Below are 27,981 nucleotides of genomic sequence, written 5' to 3'. Positions count from 1 at the left end.
GGAGGCTGTCACCCATCAGGAGTGGTTTGGCAGGTGTGCATCATCAGTTTGAGTAAGCAGCAGCATGTTAATAAAGAGATGCTGGTGATGTGAGATTTGATAGTAATGTGGTCCCAAAACTCTCATGGACAAAGAAGAGTGATGGTTTCTGTGCAGAAGAAGCTGTCTTGTGTAAGATGAAGGCTGGACCTAGCAAGATAAGGTGCTTTCTCTTCGAGGAGGAAACTAGTGGAAACAAATGGTGTTCAGAAAATGAATTCATGAAAAAGAAAGGAAGGGAGTTGATGGTGATGGGGAGAGGTGGCATGTGCTGTTATAGATTTGTCATTTGGGATGTTCTGTTTAGGGATACTAAAAGTTGGCATTCTAAAACATTTGAAAAATTCCCAGAGAGCTTCTCACTTTTAACTGTCATCTCCATTTTTCTTAAGCCAGTGGGTACAAAAGACATTTACCCTCCAGCTGTTGTGTGGTGGTTCAGATGAACTACAGGCCACAGGCAGAAGAAAACATTGAATTAGCTCAGGAGTATCTGCAGCCAAGGTCTTCCTCTTGCTCAGCTCAAGAGTTGACTTGATTTATAGCTCGACTGGTTTTGAATGATTTTGATAGATGACTTGAAACAATTAGAAATATAAGTAAATATCTCAGAACTGTGACAGATTTCATAAAGGATAGACTATGAATAGTTACATAGATAATAGAATTTAAGCTATAAAAATAAATGCACATATATTGAAAACTTCTTTGTCATCTAGATGTTCAAAATGATAGAAAACCTCAAATGTTCCCTCACTTTAGGAAATGTTATTAATGGAATATTGTTACTGTGACATTGATGTATGTACTTTGAGAATAGTTCACTTTTTTATGTCTACCAGAGATTACACCGAAAGCTAATATGTACTTTGTATTTTGTGAGTATGTTTGATTTCTAGAACCTCTGTAGATGTGGGTTTTCTTCTTAAAATATTTTTAAATTGTGAATGTATATGTGTGTGTGTGTGTGTTATATGTGCATGTGTTTTATATGTGTGTGTTCACCTATGTGTGCAGATGTACTCACTCATACATGCATGTTGTGAGGTCAGAGGTCAGCCTCAGATATCTTCTTTTGTCCTTCTCTACCTTTTTTTAACTGAAAAAAAATTCATTTATCATATTCTGATCATGCTTTCCCCTCCTGGAAATCCTCCCAGTCCCTTCCCCACCTCCTCACCCCTCCAACTCTTCTCTCTCTCTCTCTCTCTCTCTCTCTCTCTCTCTCTCTCTCTCTCTCTCTCTCTCTCTCTCTCTCCCTCTCCCTCTCCCTCTCAAAAACAAACAAGCAAACAAACAGCATACATACAAAAAAAAAGAAAGAAAAAACACAAGAAACATACACACATAAGGAAAGCCCATAAAAACACAAAACTGGAAACCATAATATATAAGCAAAAGATCAGTAAGACAAAAAAATACCCAAACAAAGCATTAGGAAGGAAAATGTTGACAAAAACTGCCACTGAGTTCATCTGCCCAATGGTTAATATACCCAGTGAGACCCTGTTAGAGAAAGCTATTTTTTTTCCTTGCAAGCAGATATCAGCTGGAGACAGCTTCTTGATTAGGGGTGGGAGCCTATACCCACTTGTCCCTCTCAGTGCTGGGACCCTCTCTGGCTTGAACCTCGGCAGGCCCTGTGTGTGCCTGCTGCCACAGTTTCTATGAGTTCCTACGTCTTATCAATTCTGTTGTGTGGAAGACACTGTTTCCTTGGAGTCCTTTGTCCTCTTAGGCCCTTACAATCTTCCTGCCTTTTCTTCTGCATAGCTCCCTGATCTCTGGGGGAGAAGAGGTTTAATTACATATTTCAGTGAACATGGAGAAGCCAAGTTGGTGCCTGATGAGAACCTTCTATTGACTAGTGTTCATGGTACTGGATGGTACTCCTTATGCTACCAAAGGAGAAAGGTAACCACCAACCCATCTACTAAACTTACAATCGACAATGCTGACCCGATTGCATGATATGCTGGTGTGATAGTAGTGTAAACAGGGGAACATCAATCAACTCTCTGATTAGACGTAAGGACCACTCTACAAGATGGAATCCATGCCTGACACTGCTCAGGTGGCCAATAACCTGAGACTAGATAGGCCATGGGCATAGGGGAAAAACCAAATACTATATTATTCTGCTAAAGGAGCATAGCAATAAAATGACTCCTAATGACCTTCTGCTGTACCCATAGTGATATGTGTCTCTCAGCTGTCATCAGAGAAGCTTTCTCTTACAGTATATGGTAACTAACACAGAGACACACAACTGGACAATGTGCAGAGAATGCAAGATGTTGGAGTATCCAGTCCTAGATGGGATGTCTTCATCAAATCCACCTTAATTTCTGAGACTGTCTTTCTCTGAACCCAGAACCCACCACTTCCACTAAACCTACTGGCCAGTGAGCCTCTATGATCTGCCTATCTCTACCCTCTCCCAGCACTGGGGTTACAGGTACACACTGCTGCCCCCACCTTTTATGTGCTTGCTGGGGCTCCATTCTCAAGTCCTCACTCTTGCTCAAAAAGCACTTTACACATTGAGCTGTTTCCCCCAGCCTCTTTTCTCCCTGTAGATTCACATTCTTCAATTTTTGACTATTCTGTTTGTCTGCATGAGTCTAGTTGGCTGTGTCCCAACAGCAAGTTCTGAAAATGTTTGCACCTACAAAATGCAGTGTGAGCAGAGAGCAGTGTGTGTTTTCTTACCTTTAAAATTTACTAGAGGATACAGTGTTTGTATGGAGTTCCTGAACAAGAGCAGCATGTGCTGTAGTGATGGGGCACATATGTAATTTTGAGTAATAAAATGCACTTTCATGCTTAGAAGGGAAAACAGCCATCATGAGTAAGAGATGGCAGAAGCATGTACAGGCCTTGAATCAAAATGGCTCCTGCTTTACAGGGGAGCTAGAAGGAGAGTCAGGTGACTCAGGAATTCATGGAGATTTCTTCTCCTGGTAACTTAATGAAGGTCTGTAATGAATCCTAGGGAATGGAATAAAGGCCTGGAGTATGTTATTTCTGCCTTCCTCTAGTACTACGTAGTCTTTTTCCTCTCTGAAAGTCATGATCTCTAAGGCCTGCACCTACTATTTCCATGTTTTACCAACAAGCACATCACAGCCTTTTTATCAACTCCAAGTTCCCAGGATTGGGTCCACCCAGTAGCACAGCCTGGGCCTTCAGTGGCACTGAAATAAACAGACGCCCCTTTGGTTTGGCCTTCAGGAACTACAAAACTACTACTTTAATAGTTCTTGAAGTTCTATTTCCTCCAAAGCTCAAAATATTTGAGAACTGTGTCTAAAACGTGCTCAACATGAGGTGAATAGACTGCCTCACATTCTTTTTTTCCCATCTGAAGAACCTGAGCTAAAATCTGCCTTATAGACATGATTCTGTGACTTCCTTTCCAGGGGAGACATATTTCAAAAAGTGAAAAACTTGAAAAGCTAAAAGATGTTTAGAGAGATGTAAAATTTAATTACTCAAAAGAGGGAAGATTAACAGAGACACTGTATTTTTCTGATTCTGTTCTGAGTTACCTATCTGTGTTTTCCCATGTCTTTCAGTGAATGAGGAGCCTCAATTATGTGTTTGAAAACTCTCCAAAGCATTTTTCCCCCTAAGGCTGGAAGCATGGGTGTCCCTTCACACCTCATTCTACTTTCGGTCCATATCCACTCCCACCGCTGTGTCCTCATCCACACACCACTTCCCACAGGCTGAGCACTTTAGGAAAGTTCCGTTGTCTCCTCACCACCACCAACTCCACCACACAGACCTGATTTGAAAGCATCCGTTTGTCTTCAATCCAGAAAGAATTGTTCTGTTCAGAAAAAAACATAAACTCCCTCTGGTTCTCCTCAAATACACTAATAGTTTATATGACAGTTTATGTTTCTGAAATAAGAAGACATTTGAGAGCTAGGTTGATAACGGTATGCAATGTACTCTGAGTAGTGTTCAGTAGGCATGTTTTCTAATTATTTTCTTCATAGAGGTGTTGTTTTGTTGTTGTTTGTTTGTTTGGGTTGGGTTTTGGTTTTTTTCGAGACAGTGTTTCTCTGTGTAGTTTTAGTGCCCATCCTGGATCTTGCTCTGTGGACCAGGCTGGCCTCAAACTCACAGAGACCCACCTGACTCTGCCTCCCGAGTGCTGGAATTAAAGGCATGCACTGCCACCACCCAGCCGTGTAGGGGTGTTTTGCTTGCTTGGTTGTCCATGTCCTCTGTGAGTACAGTGCCTGTAGAGGACAGAAGAGGGAGTCGGAGGCCCTTTAACTGGAGGTACAGATGGTTGCAAACTGCCAGGTGAGTGCTGGCAATTAAACCCAAGTCCTCTGGAAGAGTAGCATGTGCTCCAAACTACTGAGCCATCTCTCCAGGCCCTGATAGGCATACTTCCAAGGATATTTTTCCTGCTCTCCAAAGAGGCAAAATTCCAAGAAATGGTTAGTTTTTGTTCATTTATTTTTATATTCCAGTTTCAGCAAAAGGCCATTTCTAGATCATCTTCATGTCATCCTTTCAATTATGTGTCATTCTGGTGGGATTTTCCATGTTGCAGTGACTGTAACCAGCCATGCTCCTGACTGATGCCTTTCTTTACTATTTATGTCACGAATTTGTCTCCTGCAGGGACTATGTGAGGAGGCATGCTGGCCCATGAGCTTTGTGCTGCTTTAAATACATGCACACACAAAGAACTGAACGGAAATGGCTGAGAATTGATGAGGGCAATATTCTGAATAGAAGCAATAGTTACATTTTGTGCATTTAATTAGCCACAGCTCTTTAGGAACTGGTGTAAATGTCAGGAGGTTTGTAACATTGGCAATTCATCTTCACAAGAAAAGAAAATGCTATTTGACGGCAGAAAACAAGAAACAAGTAACTAATAGTCACAGCAGACAGCTTGTAAATTAGATATAGGTCACTGTTTTAATTAACGATGCTGTTAGTTAATGAGAAAACAACTAAAACATGTGCCTTTAGGAATCCTGAATTTGTGCCAAAAAATAAATAAGTCTTCACCTAAAACTATTTTAAGAGGAACTTGTAAACAAACTAACTTCAAAAATAGACTGTCAATATCAAGCAATATACAGCAAACTCATCTTTTTCAATGAAAATGTATCATGTGGATACATTTTATTATCTGGGAAGGAAGGTTAATGATAGGTAGTCTCAAAGACCATCATACAGAATTCGAGACTACCTAAATCACTGCCTCCTAGGTTTCTTGACTTTTTTATACACATTTTCTTATTATTTTTTTAATGAAATTAGTTGATTGATTATTTGCATGGGTATGGGTGGACGAGTGGGTAGGATCTGTGCCTGGGCCCATGTATGGAAATCATATGAGAACTTTCAAGAGGCATTTACCTCCTTCCACCATGTAGGTCCTAGAGATTGAACTCAAGATGTCAAGCATGGCAATAAGTGCCTTTATCTACTGAAGCTTCTAACTGACCCCTTCTTATTTAAGGACAATAAGAAAGCTGCCCTGCATTTATTAAAATTATGTGCTGAATAATGGTGAAAGAGGACAACTCCTTCAAAACAGATGACAGAAATATTTAGCATTGTCCTTGGCTCTGTAGTAGGCTGTCAAAGCTAAGCTGCTAGGGCTTCACTAGAGAAGGACAGATCCAGTATTAGTAACATCAATTTTACCGTAACTTTTCCTCCAAGGAGATCAAGTACTTTGAACGTTGTCTGAAAATCTACATGCAGTCATGTAGATTTAACTAAGTGGTGGACAGTTTAGTTCATCCAAGTGAGAACTGATTTAACCTAGGATTGGCCAGGAAGGCAGCTACCAAAAAAAATTGCTTCTAACTTCAATCATCTGTGTGAACATTTGAAGTCATTTAGATCATTTCAAATGAGCTTTAACTCATTTGAAAATAATGCAGAAAGACCCTACATAAAAGGTGACCTAGAGAGTGCACTGATCGAGCACATGGTGTTGATGAATCCTAGGCAACTGGACAGAAAGGACACATTCCTTCTCATGAGTCTATGCCATGGTTTGATCACTGAGAATGACTCTTTTCACTGAAATTTTCAACAAGGTAATTAAAGACTCATGTGTCGGACTAAGGAACAGTACACATACCCTGTGTCCACTTTGCCCAAATTCCCCAAAGAGTAGCATTTGGTAAAACTGTCATACAATATCACAACTAACAGTATTGCTAGAATCCATGGGTCATATTCAAGTTCTCTCTCCTCCCCCTCCCCCTCCCCCTCCCCCTCCCCCTCTCCCTCTCTCTCTCTCTCCCCCTCCCCCATGTGTGTGTGTGTGTGTTGTAGTTTCATAGGTACAGCTGTGTGTACATATGTCTAGAGAACAGAAGGCTACATTGGGTGTCATTCCTCTGGTGCATAGATCTTAGTTCTTTTAAGATAGATTCTCTTATTAGCCTAGGACTCACTAGACTAGCCTGGCTGACAACAAGCCCCAGGTATCTAAATGACCAGCACTGGGCTTAGAAAGATATGACACCAAATGCAGCGTTTTTTTCTCTTTCTTTTTATACATGTTCTTAGGACTGAACTGAGGTCCTTAAGCACCTACTACACTATCCCACCTTCAAGTGGCCTTTTTTATAACAGATTCTCCCCTTCTTTCCCTTCATCCTCTACCCTTCCAAGGGCCCAACCACAGCAATACTAAACTCCATTTCTAAACTGCTTTTATCTTTTTAAAAAAGTGATTTTAAATGGGACAATGATGGTAGAACCTGCTGGAATCGACTCTTCTCCACTCACCAACACTCCCTAGTATTTTTCCCAATTGTATCTATCAGTTGGCTCATTTTTATTGTTGAATAGTATTGACTGATGTATATATACCACACATAGCCTCTTTAATGTCCTTACAGTGGAAGATACCTAAGCCGATTCAGTCTTCAGTCATTACGAGTAAACCTGCTGTCATCATTCTTGTCCTAGTTTTTATATGCACCTGGTCTTGTTTCTTTAGCAGGGATACCCAAGATCACAATGGTTGCTGTGTGTCAACTCTGTTACTTTACTAAGAGGTTACGAATCTGTATTCTGGCGATACAGTTTTGCACCTCGGCCAGCAGTGTGTGAGTGATCCAGCCTCCCCAAAGATTCCTCAACATTTTTTGCTGTTGCTGATTGTTATTACTATTTCTTTTTACTTTAACAATTCTGAGTGCTATGCAATGATTTCTCAGTGAGGTTTTAATTTGCATTTCCCTGATGACTAATAATGCCTATTATCATTTTATGTTTCTTCTTTTCGGTACATACATATACATATGTGGTGATGTATTGTGTACCCTAATAAACTTGCCTGAGGATCAGAGGACAGAGCCAGCCACTAGATTAGACATAGAGGTCAGGCAGTGGTGGCACACACCTTTAATCTCAACACTTGGGATCTCATGCCTTTGCTTGGGAAGCACATATGCCTTTAATCCCAGGAAGTAATATGGCAGGGCAGAAAAAGATATATAAGGCATGAGGAAACAGGAACTCTCTCTCTTTAGGCTTTGGATTTCATAGAGGTAAGAACTAGTGGCTGTTCTGTTTCTCTGATCTTTCAGCTTTTACCCTGATATCTAGATCTGGGTTATTTTTAAAAGACTATCTAGATTCAAGCAACATATATATACCAGATTCATGGCTTGCAAATATTTTCTTCTAATCTGTAATTTACCTTTTTATTTTTCTGACCTGGGCTTTCTCCAAGCAAAAAAATTTAATTTTGACAGAGTACAAGTTTCCTTATAATATTTGTCTTTTTAGTATCAAGTCTAATAACACTTCTTGGTTCAAACATACACAAAATTTTTAATATACCTTTTTAAATTTTTTATTTATTATTTAGAAGTTCATACAATGCATTTTGATCATATTCTCTTACCTTCCCCAACTCTTCCCAGGTCCTCCCCCACCCCTTATGCACCTAGCTTCATGTTCTTTATCTCTTACAAACAAAATCTAACAACAACATCAAAAAGGCACACACACATGAACGCAAAGGAAACCTGGAGTCGGGTTGTTTGTGCCAGGCGTTCCTGAGCATGATTCTTCCTCTAATCAGTTGCAAATATGGTCTTGCTAGGTCTAGGAATTTGTGTCCACTTCCCCTTTTTAGTGCTGGGATTTTGTCTACCTTGACCTTGTGCAGCTCTTGTGTATAAGATGAATTGCTAAATGGTTTTATTAATTAAAAAAAGCCAGATATTGGTGTAAAATCTGAGAGATCAGAAGAGCAGAAAGAAGCTACCCACATTCTTACCACTTGGAAATCCTCAGCTGAAGAGACCTACTTCCTGTATACCCACACCTATATGCCTTTCTGTTCTATATCTCACTTCCTCTCTCTGCCCAGCTACATCACTTCCTGTCTGTCTGTACAGACCTCCAGACCTCTATGATTAGTGCTGGGATTAAAGGCGTGTGTCACCATGCCTGGCTCTGTTCCTCAGTGTGGCCTTGAACTCACAGAGATCTGGATGGATATATACCTCCTGAAAGCTAGGATTAAAGGCATGTGCTACCATTGCCTGACTTCTGTGTTTAATATAGTGGCTGGCTTTTTCCTCTGATCCTTAGATAAGCCTTATTAGGTTGCACAATATTTTGGGGAACACAATATATCACCACACTTGTGCATGGTTTTCACTGAAAGTTTTGTGGTTTTAATATGTATGCCCCCTCTTTTAAGACAAGGTCTCTCTATGTAGATCTGGCTAGCCTGGAATGTTCTTTGCAGGCCAGGCTGGCCTGCCTCTGCCTCCCCAGTACTGGGATTAAAGTTGTGTTGATCCTTTATAACTGATGTAGTATAAGCTGTGAGGTACACATTTGGAAGTCATCTTGCTTCCTTCCCTTCTCTTTTCTTCCTCTTCCTCACCTTATCCCTCCCATCCTTATTTACCTTTCTTCTTCCTTCCATCTTTCCTTCCTGTCTATTGATGTGATGTTGAAAGTTTGTTCTTCCCACACTGAATTGTCTCTGAACCTTTAACAAAAATCAGCAGAGCATATTTGCATGGCTCTATTTCTAAGTTCTTTTATCTCATCCACTGCTCCATGATCTGTGCTTCTGCAAATACCACATGATCATGGTTCCTGGAGCCATCTAATAGACTTTAATATTGTGTAAAGTGATTCACCTTTCATCTTTATTAGGCTCTCTTAAGATTTCAAAGGCCTGTAAATTTCCATGAACAGTTTAGAATACGTGTGAATCCCCAAGAAGCTTTTCTGAGATTTTGACAGGATGTCTTTATATTAACTACACTGGTTAGTAAATCTGGTCTTTCTACCCACCTATTTCAGCCTTCTCTCATTTCTTGCATCAGTAGTTTGTAATCTGCATTGTCTAGTAGCTGCACAGGTTCTGCTAAGTGCATAACTAAACGTGATTTTTATGTGAAATAGTTGTGAATAATACTGTATTGTGAATTTGGGCTGCAACATGCTCATTGCATATGCTGGGATTTTGTGCAATGTGATTCAGGTTTTTATGTATTGATCTTTCTATACTAAACTTACCATACAGACTGTATCAGTTGACTCCTTGACATATTATAGACAATCATGTCCTCAGATAGTACAAACCATTCCTGTTTGGCTTTCCAAACTGGATCTTTTACTGACTTAATTTGCTTCATTCCAATCATTACAACTTACAGTAAAATCTTTAATTAGAAGGATGAACATAGACATCTTGCCTCACTCTTGATTCTAGAAAATAGCGTTCAGTTTTTTAACCATTAAATGTGTTAGCTGCAGGGGGTTTTAGAGATGATACTTATCAACTGTGATTGATGTTATTAATCACTCTCTCAATTGCTGAATATTTTATGAGGAATAGATGCTAAGGGCTCTTCCTGAATTAATTGATATGTTTCTGTGAATTTTTATTTTCTTTAGTTTGTTGATGTAATGCGTTGGATGGATGGGTTGCAAACACTGAACCAGCTTGACATACCTTAAACAAATCCTGCTTGTCATATTTTTTACAGACTGATAGGTTTGGTTTGCTAATATTTTATTGAAGTTTTTATGTCTAAGTTCATGAGAAATATTTGTTTATGATTTTAGTTTATTTTTCTTTTTTCAATATTTTTATTGTTTCAATTGTGTGTGTATGTGTATGTGGTATGTGCACATGAGTGCAAGTGTCCACAGAGGTTGGAGGTGTGAGATCCCCCTGGAGCTGAGATTACCAGCTGTTGTAAACCACCTGTGTGGGTGCTGGGAACTGAACTCAGGTCCTCAGAAGAGCAGTATGTGCTCTTAAGCACTGAGCCATCCTCCAGCCCCTACTTTATTTTTCTATTAGCTGTAGTCTCAGCTGTTCAGCAAGGTACAGCTTTAGCTTAGGAATTCAAGACCAGTTTAGACATCATAGCTAGAAAATTGGTTTCTTTAACCAGTGAACTAGGCACAGGGCATCTATTGACACATGCCTCTTGTCCCAGTACTCAAAGGGTAGAACAGTGGGAGTCACAAGTTCAAAGCCAGCCTGAGCTGTACAGTATGCTCCAAGCCAACATGGTTTAGCCCCCAAGAACTTGTCTCAATGGGAGAAAAAAGAATTGGGAATGTTTCCTATTTTCTGGAAGAAATTGTGTGAAGTTGGATGAGAAAAATAGAGCTTTGTTTTGTTTTCTCTATTCTAGGAAAAATTGTGTAGAACTGGCATGATTTTTCTCTACCTATTTAGTTGATTTCAATATTGAAACTGTTTAGCCCAGACACAGCTTTTACAAAAGCTTTTTAATTATGGATTCAAATTTTCAGAGATTATAAAACTATTCAAATTATTATTTGTTTTGTTTTCATGGCTTTGGTCCAATTTTCTGAATTGTCAAATTTATCTGTGCACCATTATTTCTAGCATCTCTTTATCAGGTTTTAATTACTTCTTTTATTTTTTGAAATTATGATATAATTACATCATTTTCCCCTATGCTTTCCTTTCCCCAAACCCTCCCATACTTGCTCTTTTCAACTTCATGGCCTCTTTTCTCATTAATTGTTGTTACGTGCACATATGTACATGCATATTTATTCCTAAATATAGCCTACTCAGTCTGTTTGTTACCTGTATGTATGTTTTCAGGGCTAACTGTTTGTTACTGGGAAACAAATTGGTATGCTCTTCCTTGGGAAAGACAATTTGTCCCATTCTTAGCATTCCTTAGGTGGCTGTAGTTCTTTGTCTAAGGTGGAGGCTTTATAGGCTTTCCCCCATTCTTGTTCAGCTCATGTTTAGGCAATCACATTAGTAAGACTTTCTGTATTTATGAACCACACAATGACCAGCATGGCACAATAACCCTAAGTAAGGATGCCATAGTGGCACATATACCTTGGCAGTAACCAACAGCTCTCTAATTGGACTTAAGGCCCACTCAACAAGAAGGAATCATGCTTGGTACTGGAAACCTAGCCAACTACTCAGTACTAGTGAAGTCATGGCTCTGGGAAAATACCTACAACCACCACTTTACTAAACCAGCATAATCCCTAACTACATTCTAAATATTTGTCCTTATACTCACAGGTAGTAAGTGTAACCTTTACCCCTCAGCACGGAAACGTCTCTTTACAACAAATGGAGACCACCACACAACACTATAACCAATCAAACTGCAGAGTTGTGGAGCCCACTCCCAATAAATATATCTACAAAACACTCCTGCACCTAGGGCTTAGGGACCATTGCTGTATAAGAAGGCATGGAAAGGTTGTAAGAGCCAAGGGATCAGGGAGTTTGCTGTGAGAGTGTGTCTTCTGGTCTATCAGCAGCTACATCCCTAAAGACTTCTTACTGATTTTTCGTGACCACCGTGTCTGTGATGACACCCGCTATGACATTCCCGAGACTGGTGATTTTTATCAGCTTACAAAAGATTTGCCAATTTTATTGATCATTTTCATAGAGCCAGTTTTTGTTTCATGGATTTTCTGTTTACTTCCTTTTTATTTCATTACTTTCTTCTTCTCGTGTATGCTATTTCCCTTTTCTTCTTTATTTAGACCAATTTTATTCTTCTGTCTTCAGTTTTTTAATGGTGGTCCTAGATTATTAGTCTGAGACCTTGATTTTTGAATGTAAGCATTTTGTGATGTAAATGTACGCTCCTCCCTGCTGTGGTTGCACCTGTACATTTTGATAGGATGTATTTTTATTCTCTTTCAGTTATTTATATTTTATTATTTTCACTGAGATTTTCCTTTGACTAATAAAATACATTAAAGTGTATTTTTTAAATTTTTCACATGTTTAGAGATTTGCTTGTCTTTCTACTATTGATTTATAATTAATTCCCTTATAATTTGACAACACAGTCCACATGATTTCATTCTTTTCAATGCTGAAGTTTGTTGACAGCCTAGAATGTGGTATATCTTGAATTTTTTAATGAACAAAAGAATTAAATGAAGAAATTTGTAACATGAAGATGCATATTTGGTTGTGGTTGTGAAGGATGCAAAACTCTACCTAGATCCCATTTCATTTGGTTATTAGATATATTTATTCTTACTGACCTTCTTTCTGCTAGTCCTATTCTATCACTTTTAAGGAAGGGGATGGTGATGCCCCCAAATATAACTGGATTTCTCTGGTTTCTGTGCAGTTCTAACAGTTTTTACTTTTCTTTCACAAAGAAAGCATTATTGGCATTTCTTCCTAATTTCTTTTTAAAACAAAATAAAACCAGTAAACACTCATCCATATTCCTGGATAATGGGTGTTAAAAAAAGAATTTGTAGACATAATTGGTCCTGCCTCACCACAGCATAGAAATAGAGCAGTGATTTTAGCATCCTCATCTTAAGAACAATGCTCATGTGTCTATTGGTGTTATCTGTGGGTTTTTTCTCCCTCTCACCTGTGGCTCCGTGGGGGTAGGGGGAGGGAGATGGAGTCAAAGAGTTTCCCTGGAAGCAGGCTCCAAAGACTGGCATGAAGGTGCAGATCTTGTTTAAAGTGTATGTTCACTGGATATATGCATACATTATCGAATCAGCTATGGTCATATCAAGTTACTGTCCAATGATCCCGAATGACATGCAACCTGTGTTATGTGAGGGTGTGTATGGGAGAGAAGGCAGTATGTCCAGGTAGTGTATCTGCAGACAAAGGGCAGGAAGCAGGCAATGTCCTGTGCTTTGGTGCCAAATTAGAGGGTCTGCAGTTAGCTGGGACTCCATTATGAGTCATCTAGTGTTCCAGAGACTTGGGTCTGCTCAAACAGCCACAGAAGGTGTTGGCACTTCTCACATTCCCTGTCTTTTAGTGACACCATCTGAACAGAGACTGACCCCTCAGTTATCTATTCACATGAAACAGAAGCATCATTACATTACAAAGCCACACATTTGGATTTGTGGGAAGAACATTCTCTACCGTATGACTTCTCACAACTGGAGTACCAAACTTCTAGATAGAAGTGGGAATCCAGGGAAAGAATAATAGGGGCAGGGGAGGGGGCTGATAATAAAATTAGGTTGTGCACAAGCTTAGATAAATGGGCATTTTATACTTGAGCATGGTTTGTATAATGTTGAAAAAAATGTGCTATTAAAAACAGATGATGTAACAGTTTGACACCTTAATAAATGAATAGACTCTACTCACATAAGCTTTCAAAACCCAAAAAAGCAAAAACTAAATAAAAACCCTCAGATCATCACTATTGGTATATGGACACAGATTTGGTCATCTGTGCATAAGTCATTTGCAGATATTGACCCAAAAAGTAGTTTTAAGTAATCATGAGTAATGATGCTACAGGGGATTGCTCTCTCATCATGAGAAGTGTTTGTGGATTTCTTGGTGCAGAGTAAAATGGAGGATAAAACACTGTGCCTCTTTGGAAAAATTATTCTGTTCTATTTTTCCTCCACATATTGATTGAGATGACAACTTGTAAGTCTTAGCATTGCTATTTTAAAGATGACTTATCTTGTTTCTGGTAGCATTTATATTTTCTCTTTGAAACACTGAGGTTTTATTATAGTCATATTTCACTTGTTTGTTGATTTCTAGATGAAACCAAATTTGTGATTCTTGTATCTTTTTGTTTGACTTATTTTGCTTAATGTTATGTCTTCCAGTTTCACTTATTTTACTACAGCAATGGGATTTAGTTCCTATTATTATTAAAATATAGTTGACAAAATGTATATGTTATGCAATGTAATGTTGATAAAAGAATAAATTGTGAAAAAGTTAAAAAAAACAAAACAAAAAAAACACTGTGCCTCTAGGGGGCATGTCAAATGCATATCACCACATAAACCAAAGACATGTTTGCATGAAGCATGTACAAAAGTATGGTTTTCATGAGTTTGGTAACAACTTTACCTTAATGGAAAAATGGGTTGGAACTTTGATATTTCTACAATCTACATTTCTGTGATGTGAGGCAGCTTTAACATAAACCATGTGTCAATTTTATAATCCATCCATTATAAAAAAAATTGCTTAATATGCATCATCTATATTATAAATAATGACAGTCCTTGACATTCTTCCAACAACGAAGGTTGTTCCTTGTCTTTTAAAACAAACCAATTTTAATAAACTCAGAATCTGTCCCTGTGGAACAAGTGACTTTGCTAGACTTCTCCAGAATAATTCTCTTTTACAAACCACCTCTGCAACTGCCTGTTTAAGAGCTGATGTACTCGGCCCTTCCCCAGGGTTAACTCACAGCCCTTCCTAAATACTCTCCCAGTCGTTTTGCTGGCGCAGGTGTTGTTTTCCAAGCAGCTATTGCCAAAGGGCAGCATGATAATTACCACACTTCAGATCTGGAAGATTCTGAGCCTAACTTCTGACAGCAGATATATGTGTCACACACACAGTTATTCATCTGAAACTGCCTGTGTTTAAAGATTTTAAGACTGTAACAAAGGCTGACTACTCCTGAACTTATTCTCAGAGAGCAACTCTTAAACTTAGGGATTGTGTCATTCCCTCAGTACCATGAAGCCCTAGTGTCTATCACACTTGCTGTTGTATTTCAGGGATCACTCTTTTCATGTTATCAAGAAGTGAAGCCAGCTATGATATATATCTAAGGTGAGAAAACATTACTATTCAACCTTCACATTTCCTATTACAATTGACTCTTTCACAGTGTTAAAGACTTGAGGAGGCATATATTCCATAATAGGAGACATGGAAAATAGGAGGCTTCTGTAGACTTCAGACTAGTAAAGAAGAAAGTTCTTTAGACATCAACCAGATGTTTCCAAGCACAGTACTTAAAGGTGCAGAAATAGTCACACAGGTTCTTAGCGTAGACTCCTCTATCATGCTTCTCTCTGACATCTGTTCTGATATTTTAGGAGTTCGTGATGATCGTTGTCTTTGGCTTGGAGTTCATCATTCGAATCTGGTCTGCAGGTTGCTGTTGTCGTTATCGAGGATGGCAAGGAAGACTGAGGTTCGCTCGAAAGCCTTTCTGTGTTATAGGTGAGTATCAAAGTCTTGGGATTTATGGTACTGCATATTTTCTTCTCTCTATTGCTTTGCAACATTCAGTTGATATTAGAAGGCAACATCCAGAAATTACTTACTGTGGACTGGCACTAATTCTCTCTCTCTCTCTCTCTCTCTCTCTCTCTCTCTCTCTCTCTCTCTCTCATGTGTGTGTGTGTGTGCATGTTAATTAGCCCTACAATATATCACAAGGTCTTGTTCAAATCACCCAAATGTGTACCAGTGTATTATTCCTTGTAGCACATACCCTCTAGCATAAATGGAGACCACAGTATGGCTTATGCTCTGAAAACTTTAAATCTGACCCTGAGCTCTACACTCTAAAATATGATTCCCCCACCTACAGTTCCTATACAAATAGCAGACCTCTTCATTTCCTGTAGCTTCTGTAGTTCCAGGAGGGAATCCATTCTGTTGAGATTCAATTTGAAATGATACCTCCTGATGAAGATATTGTAGAGCCCTGTGGAGTCAAGACCTGGCATCTCTCAGGAATATATTTAAAATCATATCTTAAAACTGAAAACTCTGCATATCAAAACTATTATTAGACAGCTAAATTTGGTTTTCCTGCTTTTTTGCCTTTCTCATTTGCTAGGCAACCATTCAAATCCAAATACTGGAAGTTCTCAGTGAGGCTTACTCCAATTATTTCCAGGCTGAGAAAGTGGGATTTAATTTACAAGATAATTTACTCTCTTGTTTGAGGAGTTAGGAATTGCTGAATAATCCCTTTGATCACATCCCTTAATCTTTCTCCCCATGGTGAAAGGTGAGAACAACCAAGTGCTTTCAAGGAGTAGAGTTCTGCCTCTGTAGGCACTGCTAACACCAACCTCTCTCACCTGGAAACCATCATGCTAGGTATGGAGAAAAGCAAGTGGCAGCTTACAGCCCCTCAGAGCAAGGCATTGAGCATTGGAAAATCCCCCCTCCCCAGATGTTTTTCTCCTCCTGAATTCTCTGCTCAAACAAGGTTTTGAAGGATTGTCACTTGAAGCGAAACTACTGCAAAGCAAGGACTCTGTCCACGAAAGACCCAAACAAAACAATTCACAAGGCAGGTGGTTGGCCAAGATTCACTCAACGTCTACAGGATAAGGTCGGTTCATGGATGACTGCAGGGATGTTCCAATCCAGATTTTAAAACCAATTAAAATTTGGTTGCCTTCCCGTTCGGAGGGCAGTGCCAATGTATTTCTGCTCTTCAAGCTAGAAAAGAAGTTCTTTTCCAGGTGCCTGCTGCCTCTTGATAGCTCTTTCCAGCCATCGTGGTAGTCTTTTAATCTTTCTCCCTCTGCCTTGGATCTTTGAAGGTCTTGCTCGGAAAATGATGTTCTGTTCTCTCTCACTTCACTGGCCTCCACATACCCATTAAAAGTGACCTTGCAGATTTGATATGGCGAGATATCAGCATAATTTTGAGTTTTTGTTAACTTTGGGGGATTGTTATTTAAGTGGGGGTTTTACAACTAGTAAATTAACTGCTTTGTAAGTTGTCATGGATAAATATATAATGAATTCCCATTAGAGCGTAGATCAAATGTACACATGAAGTGAAGGTAATCGTGTGTGACTTTCAGCATTCTGTTTAATGTCCATATGACAGTTTGATCTGTGTTTCAACAGAATTGATGTAATAGTGAAATTTATTCAAATATGGCTTATTGGTTTTAGGTCCCTGGATTTATCCTATGCAGATGAATCAAATGTCACCTGCTGAAGGCAAGGGCTGTGCCACATGATTGTTGAGACACTTCCTAGATCTCTTTAGGGGTCCATAAAATTGGTACATAAATTGGTAGAAAATGATGAAGTCAGCCCTATGGTCCCATTGTTCAACCACATTTGCACTGCTGAATGCAAAAAGAAATGCTGCACCTTTCTCATCTATCTGCACTACATGTTCTGAGCAGGAAGGAGTCTGAAATTACCAAAAATTATTAATACTTCATACGTTTGAAAGATTGGGCTACTCTGAATATGCCAGATACACACTCAAATTATTTTTTTTCTGAAATCTTGAACATTCAAGAATAACATATGGACAGGATGACAGCTCGCCTGGCATACCTTCACTGTGGGAAATATTCTCTTTAGGCACACTCTCCTAGTTAGCTTTAGCTATCAACTTGACACAGCCAAGTTATCTGATGGAGTCTCCATTGCATCACCTCAATCGGATTGGCCTATGGCAATCCATGGGGGCATTTTCTTGATTGATGTTTGATAAGGGAGGACCCCTCCCACGGTGGGTGGTGCTACCCCTGAGCAGGTGTGCCTGGGTTGTATAGGAAAATCAGCTGAGGATGAATGAGAGAGCAAGCCAGGAAGCAGAGCCCTTCAGTGGTTCTTACCTCTGTTCCTGCCTTGAGTTCCAGCCTTGACTTCCCTCAGTGATGGATTGTGAGCTGGGAGTTAGAAGGCAACATAAATCCTTTCTCCTCCAAGTTGTTTATGGTCAGTATTTTAGCACAGCTGTTGAAAGCAAACTAAAACACACAACAATTTGTCACTTCTCATTGGAAGCAAACAGAAGCTACTACCATGGTCAGACCTTGCATAGTATCCTTGTTTACCAACCAGTAATATTGGGACACAATTTAATAGAGACCCTATGATTCCAAAGACTGGCATTTCCTCTTTCTAAACCACAAACCCTCTACTAATTAAAGAAACTATACAATCATTGTGTACTTGTGTTTGGGAAAGATACTCTAAGTGCTTAAGACTCTAAGAAAAATAACTTGTGCATTCTTAAGAAAATTAAATGTTTCCTTATTTTGAATATTTTGCTTAGTTATGATGTAAAATTGTATGTAGAATTACAAATTTGCCATCACCCCTACCTGTTCAACTAGCTCCATCCCTATGGCTCTGCTGTGAAAACCTTCTCTACAGCTTTGGCCAACCACTGCATTCCTGCCTCAGAGAGTTAAAGCACATCTGCAGTAACTACCTGGGATGACTCCCTGATGACTTTTCTATATCCCAACATAAATCCCGCCTTCTATAACATGAATAGGGAGATGTGTGAATCACTTTGAGGCCTGTTAACACAGCCGTTCTTTTTTATCCAGCTTTTTCTTAATGGCCTACTTGAGAATCGCAAATAGTATCAAATGCTGGTACTCAGACTGCAGTAATGAGTCTGATATGTCAGGCGGCCTCAACTTCAAATAGTGGCTATTTTTGGATCCCTTGGTGACTGCTTTTAAAAACAGTCATAACAGGGCTGTATTTTTTTCCAGTCTTGAAGTATATCTTGGTGCAGCAGAAAATGCCAGCCTGTTATTAATCTTGTATCTATATTTGATGTTAAATGTAGGTTGATTTCCTACCGCTGTCTTAACAGTCTCCTGTGGCACTTCCAACAGGAGAATGAAGGGGGTAAACCAGAGCTCAGATGTTTCCCAGGAATGAAGCATGTCTGTCTTTCACTTGAAATAACAGTTCCTCTGGAGAGTGCCAGCAAGTGTGTGCATTTTTTTTTATTAGAAAATGTAGCCAGCTTCCTACTTGGCTAAAAGAAAACAGAAGATTTTATTAGAGTCTGAAGCTGGTCAAATACATCTGTGATTTCATCATATTATAAAGCAAGTTAAGTTGTTAATGTGTTCACAAATTAGAACAGAGGCTCTGAGAACTGCCACTGGCTTGCAAACTAAAGATTTTTTTTTTCTTTTTCTGCTTCTTTGCCATCCCCACTTTTTACTGGAATAGACCTATTCTTGGCCCGAACCATTTCAGTACCTTCAAAAGCTTTTTATCCCCTTTAGTAGAAACTGCTTCCTCACAGGAGTTGCCTAAGACTCACATGTTCATTCTTCTGTAATGCATGGTTTCTTTCCTCTGATTGATTTAGGACACTTAAAACCTATTTAATCAAAGACTATAAAAAGGATTTTATTATCTTTTTAGTAGCATTATTTACTGAGAACTGCTACATGGTACCTACTGTTCCGAGCACCTTATAAATATTATATTGTTAATATTATTTAAGTATTATAGTATACTTTAATTTTTTTACTATTATTTTATGTGTATCGCTGTTTTGCCTTCACGTATGTCTGCACACCACATGCATGCCTGGAGGCCAGAAAAGGGCACTGGATCCCCCTGAAACTAGAGTTACAAACAATTGAGAGCCACCATGTGGATGTTGGGAATGAAACTCAACTACTGAGGCATCTCTCCAACCACTTATACCCCATTTTCCACATGAGGAAGTCAGACAGTACCTAACAAACCTGTGTAGAGTTAGAAAGAAGGCAGGAAAACAAAAATGAAAATAGGATTCTTTTCTAATGTCTCTACTCTAGAAAAATGATCCTCTCTCATCGTTTACTGGCAATTTAAAATTATACTTGATTGAACTGTGTCCATCCACATCAACTGATGTCTAGCATTAGAAATTCAAAAAGCCAGAGTTTATAAAATGACATTGATATTGAGATTCGCTTTATTTTTAACAACCACACCTATTGCTGTTCTCTAGCTTGAAGGAGAAATTAGGGAATAAACAGACTTCTGTGCCCAGTATCTACATCTTACACTCTTATATAATGTCATTCTGAGAGTCCCTGGGTATTTGCAAATTGGAGAAACCTTTTAGGGTAAGTCATCTCACTCCCAGGAATGCCTCTAGCTGTTCATTAACAGTATCTGCTTGCTTAGACAATAGTTGATGTGTGCATCAACTTGACTAATAAGGAAGCATAAAATGCTATTATTTGACTGTACAGAAGGTATTCTAAGAAGGAAATGAAAAACTGCATATTGCTGCCTATGATGTATTTTACTAATATTCTTTATATCTCATGTTATATAAGTAAAATCATTCAAAGGCAGAATACTTATGTGTCAGATACACCCAATGCAAGAGATGCAAATATGAATAAAAATAGTCCCTACCTGTAAGATTACAGCCTCATATATCCTTGGAAAGTGGAAAGTCAAAAGGAAATTGAAAAGTTATGGGAAGAATGATATGGACTGTCATGACTCACTATATAAGACAAAGGAGCAAAGATTACCTCAGGTTTGAAACTTAGTCATCCAGAAAAAAATATATTTTATGTAATTCTTCCATGTCCAAACAGAGTTCTGGATGCTGGGAATAGAAATATAGATAATGAAAGGGAGATATCTTAGATTGTGCAGTCCAGGAAAATCTTTGTAAGTCATAGAATATTGAGTTGATCTTAATATTTTTTTAAAAAGGAGTCAGTCTTGAAAATATTTAGACACATATCTTTTCAGTCCAAGGAAGAATGCTTGTAAAGTTTCCTCGAATCTTAGGAGCTCAGCTTGTGCAGGAGGCACTAGGTGTTGTGGCTGGAGGTCAAGAACAGTAAAGAGAGGAGGAAGAAGAGATGGTAGGGATGGGCAGAGGTCATAAATGCTACAACGGCTGTTCTCAACCTGTGGATCGCGACCCCACAGCGGTCGAATATCAGATATTGCTCATGTCAGATATTTACATTACACTTTGTAACTGTAGCAACATTGCAATTATGAAGTAGCAATTAGATAATTTATGGTTGGGGATCACTAACCCATGGAACCTAACATGAGGAACTGTTTTAAATAGGCACAGCATTAGGAAAGTTGAGAACCACGGCTCTAGACAGAGCAGCTTCTAGAGAGCCAATACTGGTAAAGGTCCGGGAAGTTGCAGACCTAATATGAATGTTAGAGTTAAAGACAACTAGAAGTTTGACTGGGTAAGGCCCTGAGTCTTTTAGACTTCTATGCCTACTTGAACTTTGTATCAGTAGTGTATAAATTACTACATATTGTAAGGATAAATTATAGGGGAATAATTTGTAAAGTAACAATCCATGACTTTTCCATGGATGGATGGACCTGCCCTTGAGAACAGGAAATTTCCGATTTAAAAAGGAAATGTGTTGTTTTCTGTGTGCAACAAAAATTATGATGTGATGGAAACTTTTTACAGCCCCCTTGGCAACCATCACTAACAGGCAGTTCTTTTGGAGCTTTCTTTTCAAATGACTGTGCCCCAGACTCATTCATTACAATGATTGCAATGCAGATTTATTTCATTAAAGACTATTTATTTCCTTTGAGAACTAGTCCCCTTTGCCTCAAGATGTTATCTGGAAACTTATGATCAATAAGAAGCATTAAACTGTCACTATGGGGTAAATTTTCAAAGTGGTGCTTAGAATTTACCAGTATGAGTCCCATTAACTTCAGTGGAAGTCCTGCGGTTAAACTGCTACACGTGGCTTTGAAAATGTTCTGCGGTGTATCTTTGCAGTGTGTTTCCTTTAATTTTTAATAAATATCACAGAGAGACTTGGGGCACAGCTGATTGCAGTATTTGAGAGCTCAGATAATACACTATGTAGTAGGAGGCATTTACAATTCGATTTTAAGGCTTTGTGTCTATTAAGAATCACAACAATGTAAATACATCTTTATTTCATCAGCGAGCACCCATCTATAAAGGAATCTGGAGCCTGATTAGAATACAGAGCTCAAAAAGCAGAATTGTATCCCTCTGAGACACTGTTTATCTCACTCTATAGGTGGCGGGGGGGGGGGGTGGTATGAGACACCGTGGAATGGGGTTGTTTTGTCCTCGGGTCTAAGTCATTGTGGAAACTAGGAATAGAACACTGGCCTCCCCATAGCTCACTGCTCTGAGCCACTGCCTCTTATAAGAGTCAAATTTAATTACAATGTAATCCGTTTAATCTACACATGGAAGAATAAGGAAGGAGCAGAAAAAAAGAATTTATTAGTGGATTAGTGGGAGATGTTACACAGATTAGTGACTTTCTTTGGGGGCCCAGGTTTTCAGCCTGTCCTAGAAGGTGTCCAACACTAGAAATTTAATCTCCACTAGTTAGCACTGGGGAAGCATTTCTTTATTTTCTCACCCTGAAATGTAAGCAAAGTTTGCACTCGAAAATGCTTCCCTTTGTTAATAAACAAGCTGATTAAAAACGTAAACATGGCCTCATGTAATAAACTAATCATGTGGGGCAGGGCAGAAAGATTCTAAGAACCAAAGAAATAGGGTGTCTGTTGGGAGACTTTTATCTCCAAGAAAGTCAGGGAAGCTGCACCCATGAAGTCTCATCAACATGGCTGCCTAAACAAGAGCCGAACAAGCATGACACCAATAGACATAATAAGTGGGAGGAGGGAAATCTCATACAGTTCCAATCCTAGGAAATCTACAGATAACCACGGAATAGTGAGAGTGGGAGAAATTTTCTTCTTCGGGTAAGAGGCCTCCAATTAGTTATCCAATACAAAGTGGCCAGCCCTAAACACAAGTACCTTTATATGGACTAAACACACACATACACACATGTGGTGGTATTGTGTTCCCCAAAATATTATGTACCCTAATAAACTTATCTGGGATCAGAGAACAGAAAAGGCACTAGATACTTAGGATAGGCAGTGGTAGCACACGCCTTTAATCCTAGCATTCCAGAGGCAGAAATCCATGTGTTCAAGGATACAGCCAAGCATGGTGACTCATGCCTTTAATCCCAGAAAGCAAGCCTTTAATCCCAGGGAGTGGTGGTAGAAAGCAGAAAGGTATATAAGGCATGAGGACCAGAAACTAAAAGCTTTTTAGCTGGTTAAGCTTCAGGCTTTCGAGCAGCAGTTCAGCTGAGAGCCAATGGGATGAGGACACAGAAGCTTCTAGTCCGAGGAAACAAGACCAGCTGAGAAGTTGGCCAGGTGAAGTTAGCTATGGCTTGTTCTGTCTCTCTGATCTTCCAGTGTTCACCCCAATACCTGGCTCAGGTTTGATTTTATTAATAAGGACTTTTAAGATTCATGGTACACACACACACACACACACACACACACACACACACACACACAGAGCAAAAACATACACACAGTCAAAGGACTATATGTGTGTGTGTGTGTGTGTGTGTGTGTGATATATATCACACTTGCATATCTGTCTCTGTGATATCTAAGAAAGGGAAGAGGAATAATGGCATAATATTTTTATTTAAATTAAAAAAAGTGAACATGGGAGCTGGAGAAATGAGTTAGTGTTTAGAAGCACTTGCTGCTCTTATAGAAAACCTGAGTTCAGTTCCCAGATCTGATGCCTCTGTCCTCTACAGGCATATGCTCACACACAGACACAGACAAAGAGAGACATAAGATGGAGGAGAAAGACGACACTTAAAAAAGCAAGCAGGGGCAGGAAACATGGTTGAGGAGTAAGAGTACTTGCTGCTCTTCCAGAAGACCCACATTCTATTCCCAACACCTACATAGCAGCACATAGCTGTCTGTAGCTGTAGTTCCTGGGTATCTGACACCCTCTTCTGGCCACTGCAGGCATCAGGCATGTATGTGGTATATAGACATACATGCAGGCAAAATACCCACACACATAAAATAATTAAAAAAATATTTTATGAAAACAGCCCCCATCATGGGAGGAAAAGTGCATGTGTGTTCAGATGATGAGTGTGCCCTTCCTCCTTTGGCTTCTGATGGCTTTTGTAATATATATACATATATTTGGTATATACACTAGTTTATTCATCTTGTAGTTCCTGCATCTACATTGGAGAAAGGACATTAACATAAGAGTTGCATTCAAATAGGAATTTCCCTTGAAACTGAGCATAATAAAAGATCAGGGGCCAGGCTGTCTGGTTATATCAAAAGGGATAAAGCTTCACGGTTTTAATCATAAATCATAGAGGAAATTTATTTCATATAATTCCTACAAAAACCATACAAAAGTGGGTAGGGATCAAGATCCTGATTTTATGACTTAAGAAACTGTAACTTGAGTTAAGAGCTTTCATACACCATATACCAAAGAGCTGGGGGCAGGGGAGAGATCTGCTCAAGTCCTGACTTCGAGGTGCCTTGTGCCATGTATGTGCAGCTTGGGACAAATTAATAAATCATATAATGAGGCTTGAGTCTTATCCCTAATCTTCCTCCTCCTTCTTGGAAACATTATGTAAAGTCCAGAGGTGAATACTTACCAGTATCATAGAAGGGATAATTCCTTCTCTAAACAGTTAGTCTGCAATCTGGCTTTTTTTCCCCCAAAACCTTTTACAGTGAAAAAATTTGAGTCTTTCTTACAAAACTTAAAGCTGTTACAGAGAGTTCCATGTTAGAATTCATCCTCTATCTGGCTTCCTCCAACAGGAAACCAACACGAATGCCTACTGTTAACTGACCTTATTCAGATCTCACCAGTTTTTACATCCATTGGTTTGTGGATGCATGCCCCTACACATTTTTATCCTATGGACAGAGTTGTTTAACTACTACAGTCAAGACGCAGAATTTTTCCATCAGTCTACAGCAACATGAGAAGCAACTGCTAGCATTGAGTTTTTAGAGTCACTCTTTGCCCCAGATCGTAACATCTGTGGTCCACAAGTTCATTCTCCGTCACTTTCATTTCCTTAACCCCAGAGAGTTAGAACTGTACTCATAAAGTAGCAAGCTCTAGAAATTCACTTCTGGTCACTCGTAATGATAGCAGTTGTCGTCAATAATTCATTCCTTTTGACTGCTGAATAATAATAGTCTGTGATATGGATTCGCTTCAATTTGTTTATCCACTTCCCTATTGGAAGTCATTTGGTTTATTATTTAGCTAATGAAAGTGCTATGAGCATTCTTGTACAGTTTTTTTGTGTACATGGATTTTTTTTTATTTCTCTAGAGATTACTGGGTTATGTAGTAAGTGTTTTAATTAACTTTAGCAGAAAAAGAATAGTTTTCCAGAATGCAGACGTTTCTTTTAAAATACATATTTATGAATGTAAATTATCTTGGATGAAATAAACAGCATTAATGACTCCCTCAGACTAACACATTTAAAACTTTTACCAAGGTCCAGAAGTACCATATAGATAGTTAGGCCCAGTACTCATAGTTCTTGTGTGACTTATAAAAAGGTCATTTGTTGTCCTTAGTCCAACACCTCTCATAGGATTCCTCTGTCTTATATCCAAGACTGCCATTTCTTAAAACTCCCCCTTACTTTTCCCGGTAGCTTTTTCATCATAACCAACTGGAAAGTCTTTTTTCCTTGGAAGTTAGTAAGACATCCCTGGTTGACCAGATTCATGGATTTTGACTTACTGAGATGCCTTTTCCATGTTAGAGCAACCACTCATATAGGAAAAGGTCGTATTAGAATCCATGTCTGTCTTACTTGAGACAAACCCCAAGTAGTCAAAGATGTAAAACAAACAGGAAAAACAAGTGCGCAGCAGAAATAGAAATCTCTGTGATTTTGGAAGCTCAGAGCCTTTCTAACCACAACTACAAACACAGACAAAATGACAAAGAATGCTGTGTAAGACACAAAACAAAAAGCAAAGCAACATTAGGAAAATACTTACACCTCCTACCAAAGACAAAGGACTGATCTCCCCAAGGTAGAAAGAGCTCTGACATCAAGACAAATCTGGCAGCTCAGTACCATATAGGATGCAGACGAGGAGATGAAAAGAATCCACCAAGAGAGAAATGCATGTGAGTGCATTTACACTGTCATACTCCTGAGAAAGAAATGCACACAGTCATAGATGACAAAAATCTATGATCCCACCAGACACTATTTCAGTGAATGTGTGGTTAATCCACATCACTGAATCAAGCCCACATATACTGCCAGAGTGCCAACTAGTATCACTTATGAAAAAGATCCATATCTGTTTAAATAACATAAGCATCTATTCATCTATTCTTCATCTGCAAACTGAGTTCCTAATCTCTTACCACTAGTCCATGATCACCTTAGCTAAATCAACCAAAGAATGTCCACATGATAAAACACAACTGAGACCTTTCAGTATGGCCAATCTGCATGAAACGTAAAGGACATAGGCTTAATGTATAGTGTATTTGAGAATTTGAGTAAGAAAGCACAAGAGGAAGTACTCATGTTGCTTTGTATCTGAATTTAAAAAAAAAAACCATGGAAAAGACATCTTAAAGTAAAAAGAATAAAAATTGTTCACCTGAAGCCATTGAGCAAGCACAGATTGGGAGAGGCAAAATTTCTCATCATGTACCTCTTTACATCATCATCAAATTGAAACCATATATATATATATATATATATATATATATCATCCAAAGGCTGAATAAAAAACATGGCAAGAACTCTAAACGCTGATTCATTTTCTTTGCCCAGCAGTACTGCAGTAGGCAGATTGGTCCTTAGGAAGTATGGTCCTAGAGAATCTTACTCACTTGGCAGGCATTTTGTCATTACCAAGGACAATGCAAAGGATAACTTACCAGAGGATTTTTATGTAAATGCTCTCATTTAGAGGCTAAACACGCATATAATAATGCTTTTAACTCTCTTAAATCATATCCTGAAAGGTGTTCTGTGATTTGCTTTGGTTTGATCTCTGCATGTTATGTGAATTTTAAGTTTGGAATTTCAGACTTTTCAAAGGATTGCCAGGAGACATTGAAAGACAGATGAGATAACAGGGGTAAAGAGCATCACTGAATGCCTGGCATCTAAGCAGTCACTGACATGACAAACCATGAGCATGGTAGATTCAAAGTACCCAGGTAAACATAAACAGAGCAATGTTTTCAATGCCAATTCAGTAAGTCTTCTTTGAATATGTTTCATTATTTCTCCTCAAACTCTCACCAGATTTGAGAGTTCATATGTTAAATAAGAATAAACTTTGGTTTAAAACGGAGAGAGAGTAGGAATCAAGCTATGTATTTTTTTGGAATCTAGAGACCATTAGATACAACAACTTCAGGAATGGTGTGTGCAGTATCTAAAGAATTCTGCATTAACTAGAGTATCTTTTGGAACTAGTTATTGGACTATAGTTTACCCAGATTGAACCTGGGAAGGATCCATGGACTCTTAACCAGGTCAACCATCTCTGCAAGGTTCTAGGGATATTTATCCTTTGTAATATCCCTCAGCATAATTGTTTTTATGCCTCCCAGTGTCTCCTTCACTAACTCTTTTCATTCTTGTGAGTATAGACAACATGTTTCTGTCTACACTGGCCTTAAACCATCTACACACCCAGCCTTAAAGCCAGGTCCTCGGGATTTCTAGCCACACTCACTGTGCATTTAATGAATTGAAATGCCAGAAAACTGCCAGCTAGCAAGCATCCACTGAAGAACATTACCACCACCTGCCATGGCCAAACATTCATGCGCACACAGTGAAACCAACACATTTGACAGGAGCGAGTGAAAGGGGGAATGTGGCAGATGACTGTGCAATGCAAGATGAAAAGTGACACCCTCACCTCCTCACCAGGAGCTTCCAGAGGACTGAGTTTTGCTTGGTTAATCTGCTTCTTTAAGTCTCTAGTTCGGCCATGTGAATGTGATTATACTGTTTACTGAAGTACTTGTTTTA

General features: G+C 38.9%; 1 protein-coding gene across 4 annotated transcripts in view; it reads left to right on the top strand.

The window, feature by feature from the left end:
* The window catches only part of Kcnq5 (potassium voltage-gated channel subfamily Q member 5), a 551,758-nt gene that overhangs the window by 398,847 nt on the left and 124,930 nt on the right, over positions 1-27,981 (top strand). For all 4 annotated transcript variants that reach the window (XM_076557921.1, XM_076557918.1, XM_076557919.1 and 1 more), the window contains exon 3: positions 15,415-15,541. In XM_076557921.1, the coding sequence (XP_076414036.1) occupies positions 15,415-15,541 (127 nt within the window). The remainder of the gene's footprint in view (positions 1-15,414; positions 15,542-27,981) is intronic.

This window comes from Peromyscus maniculatus, chromosome 21, assembly GCF_049852395.1.
Source record: "Peromyscus maniculatus bairdii isolate BWxNUB_F1_BW_parent chromosome 21, HU_Pman_BW_mat_3.1, whole genome shotgun sequence".
Classification (NCBI taxonomy): domain Eukaryota; kingdom Metazoa; phylum Chordata; class Mammalia; order Rodentia; family Cricetidae; genus Peromyscus; species Peromyscus maniculatus.
The sequence above is the reverse complement of the archived record's forward strand: the minus strand, read 5'-3'. Positions and strand labels throughout refer to the sequence as shown.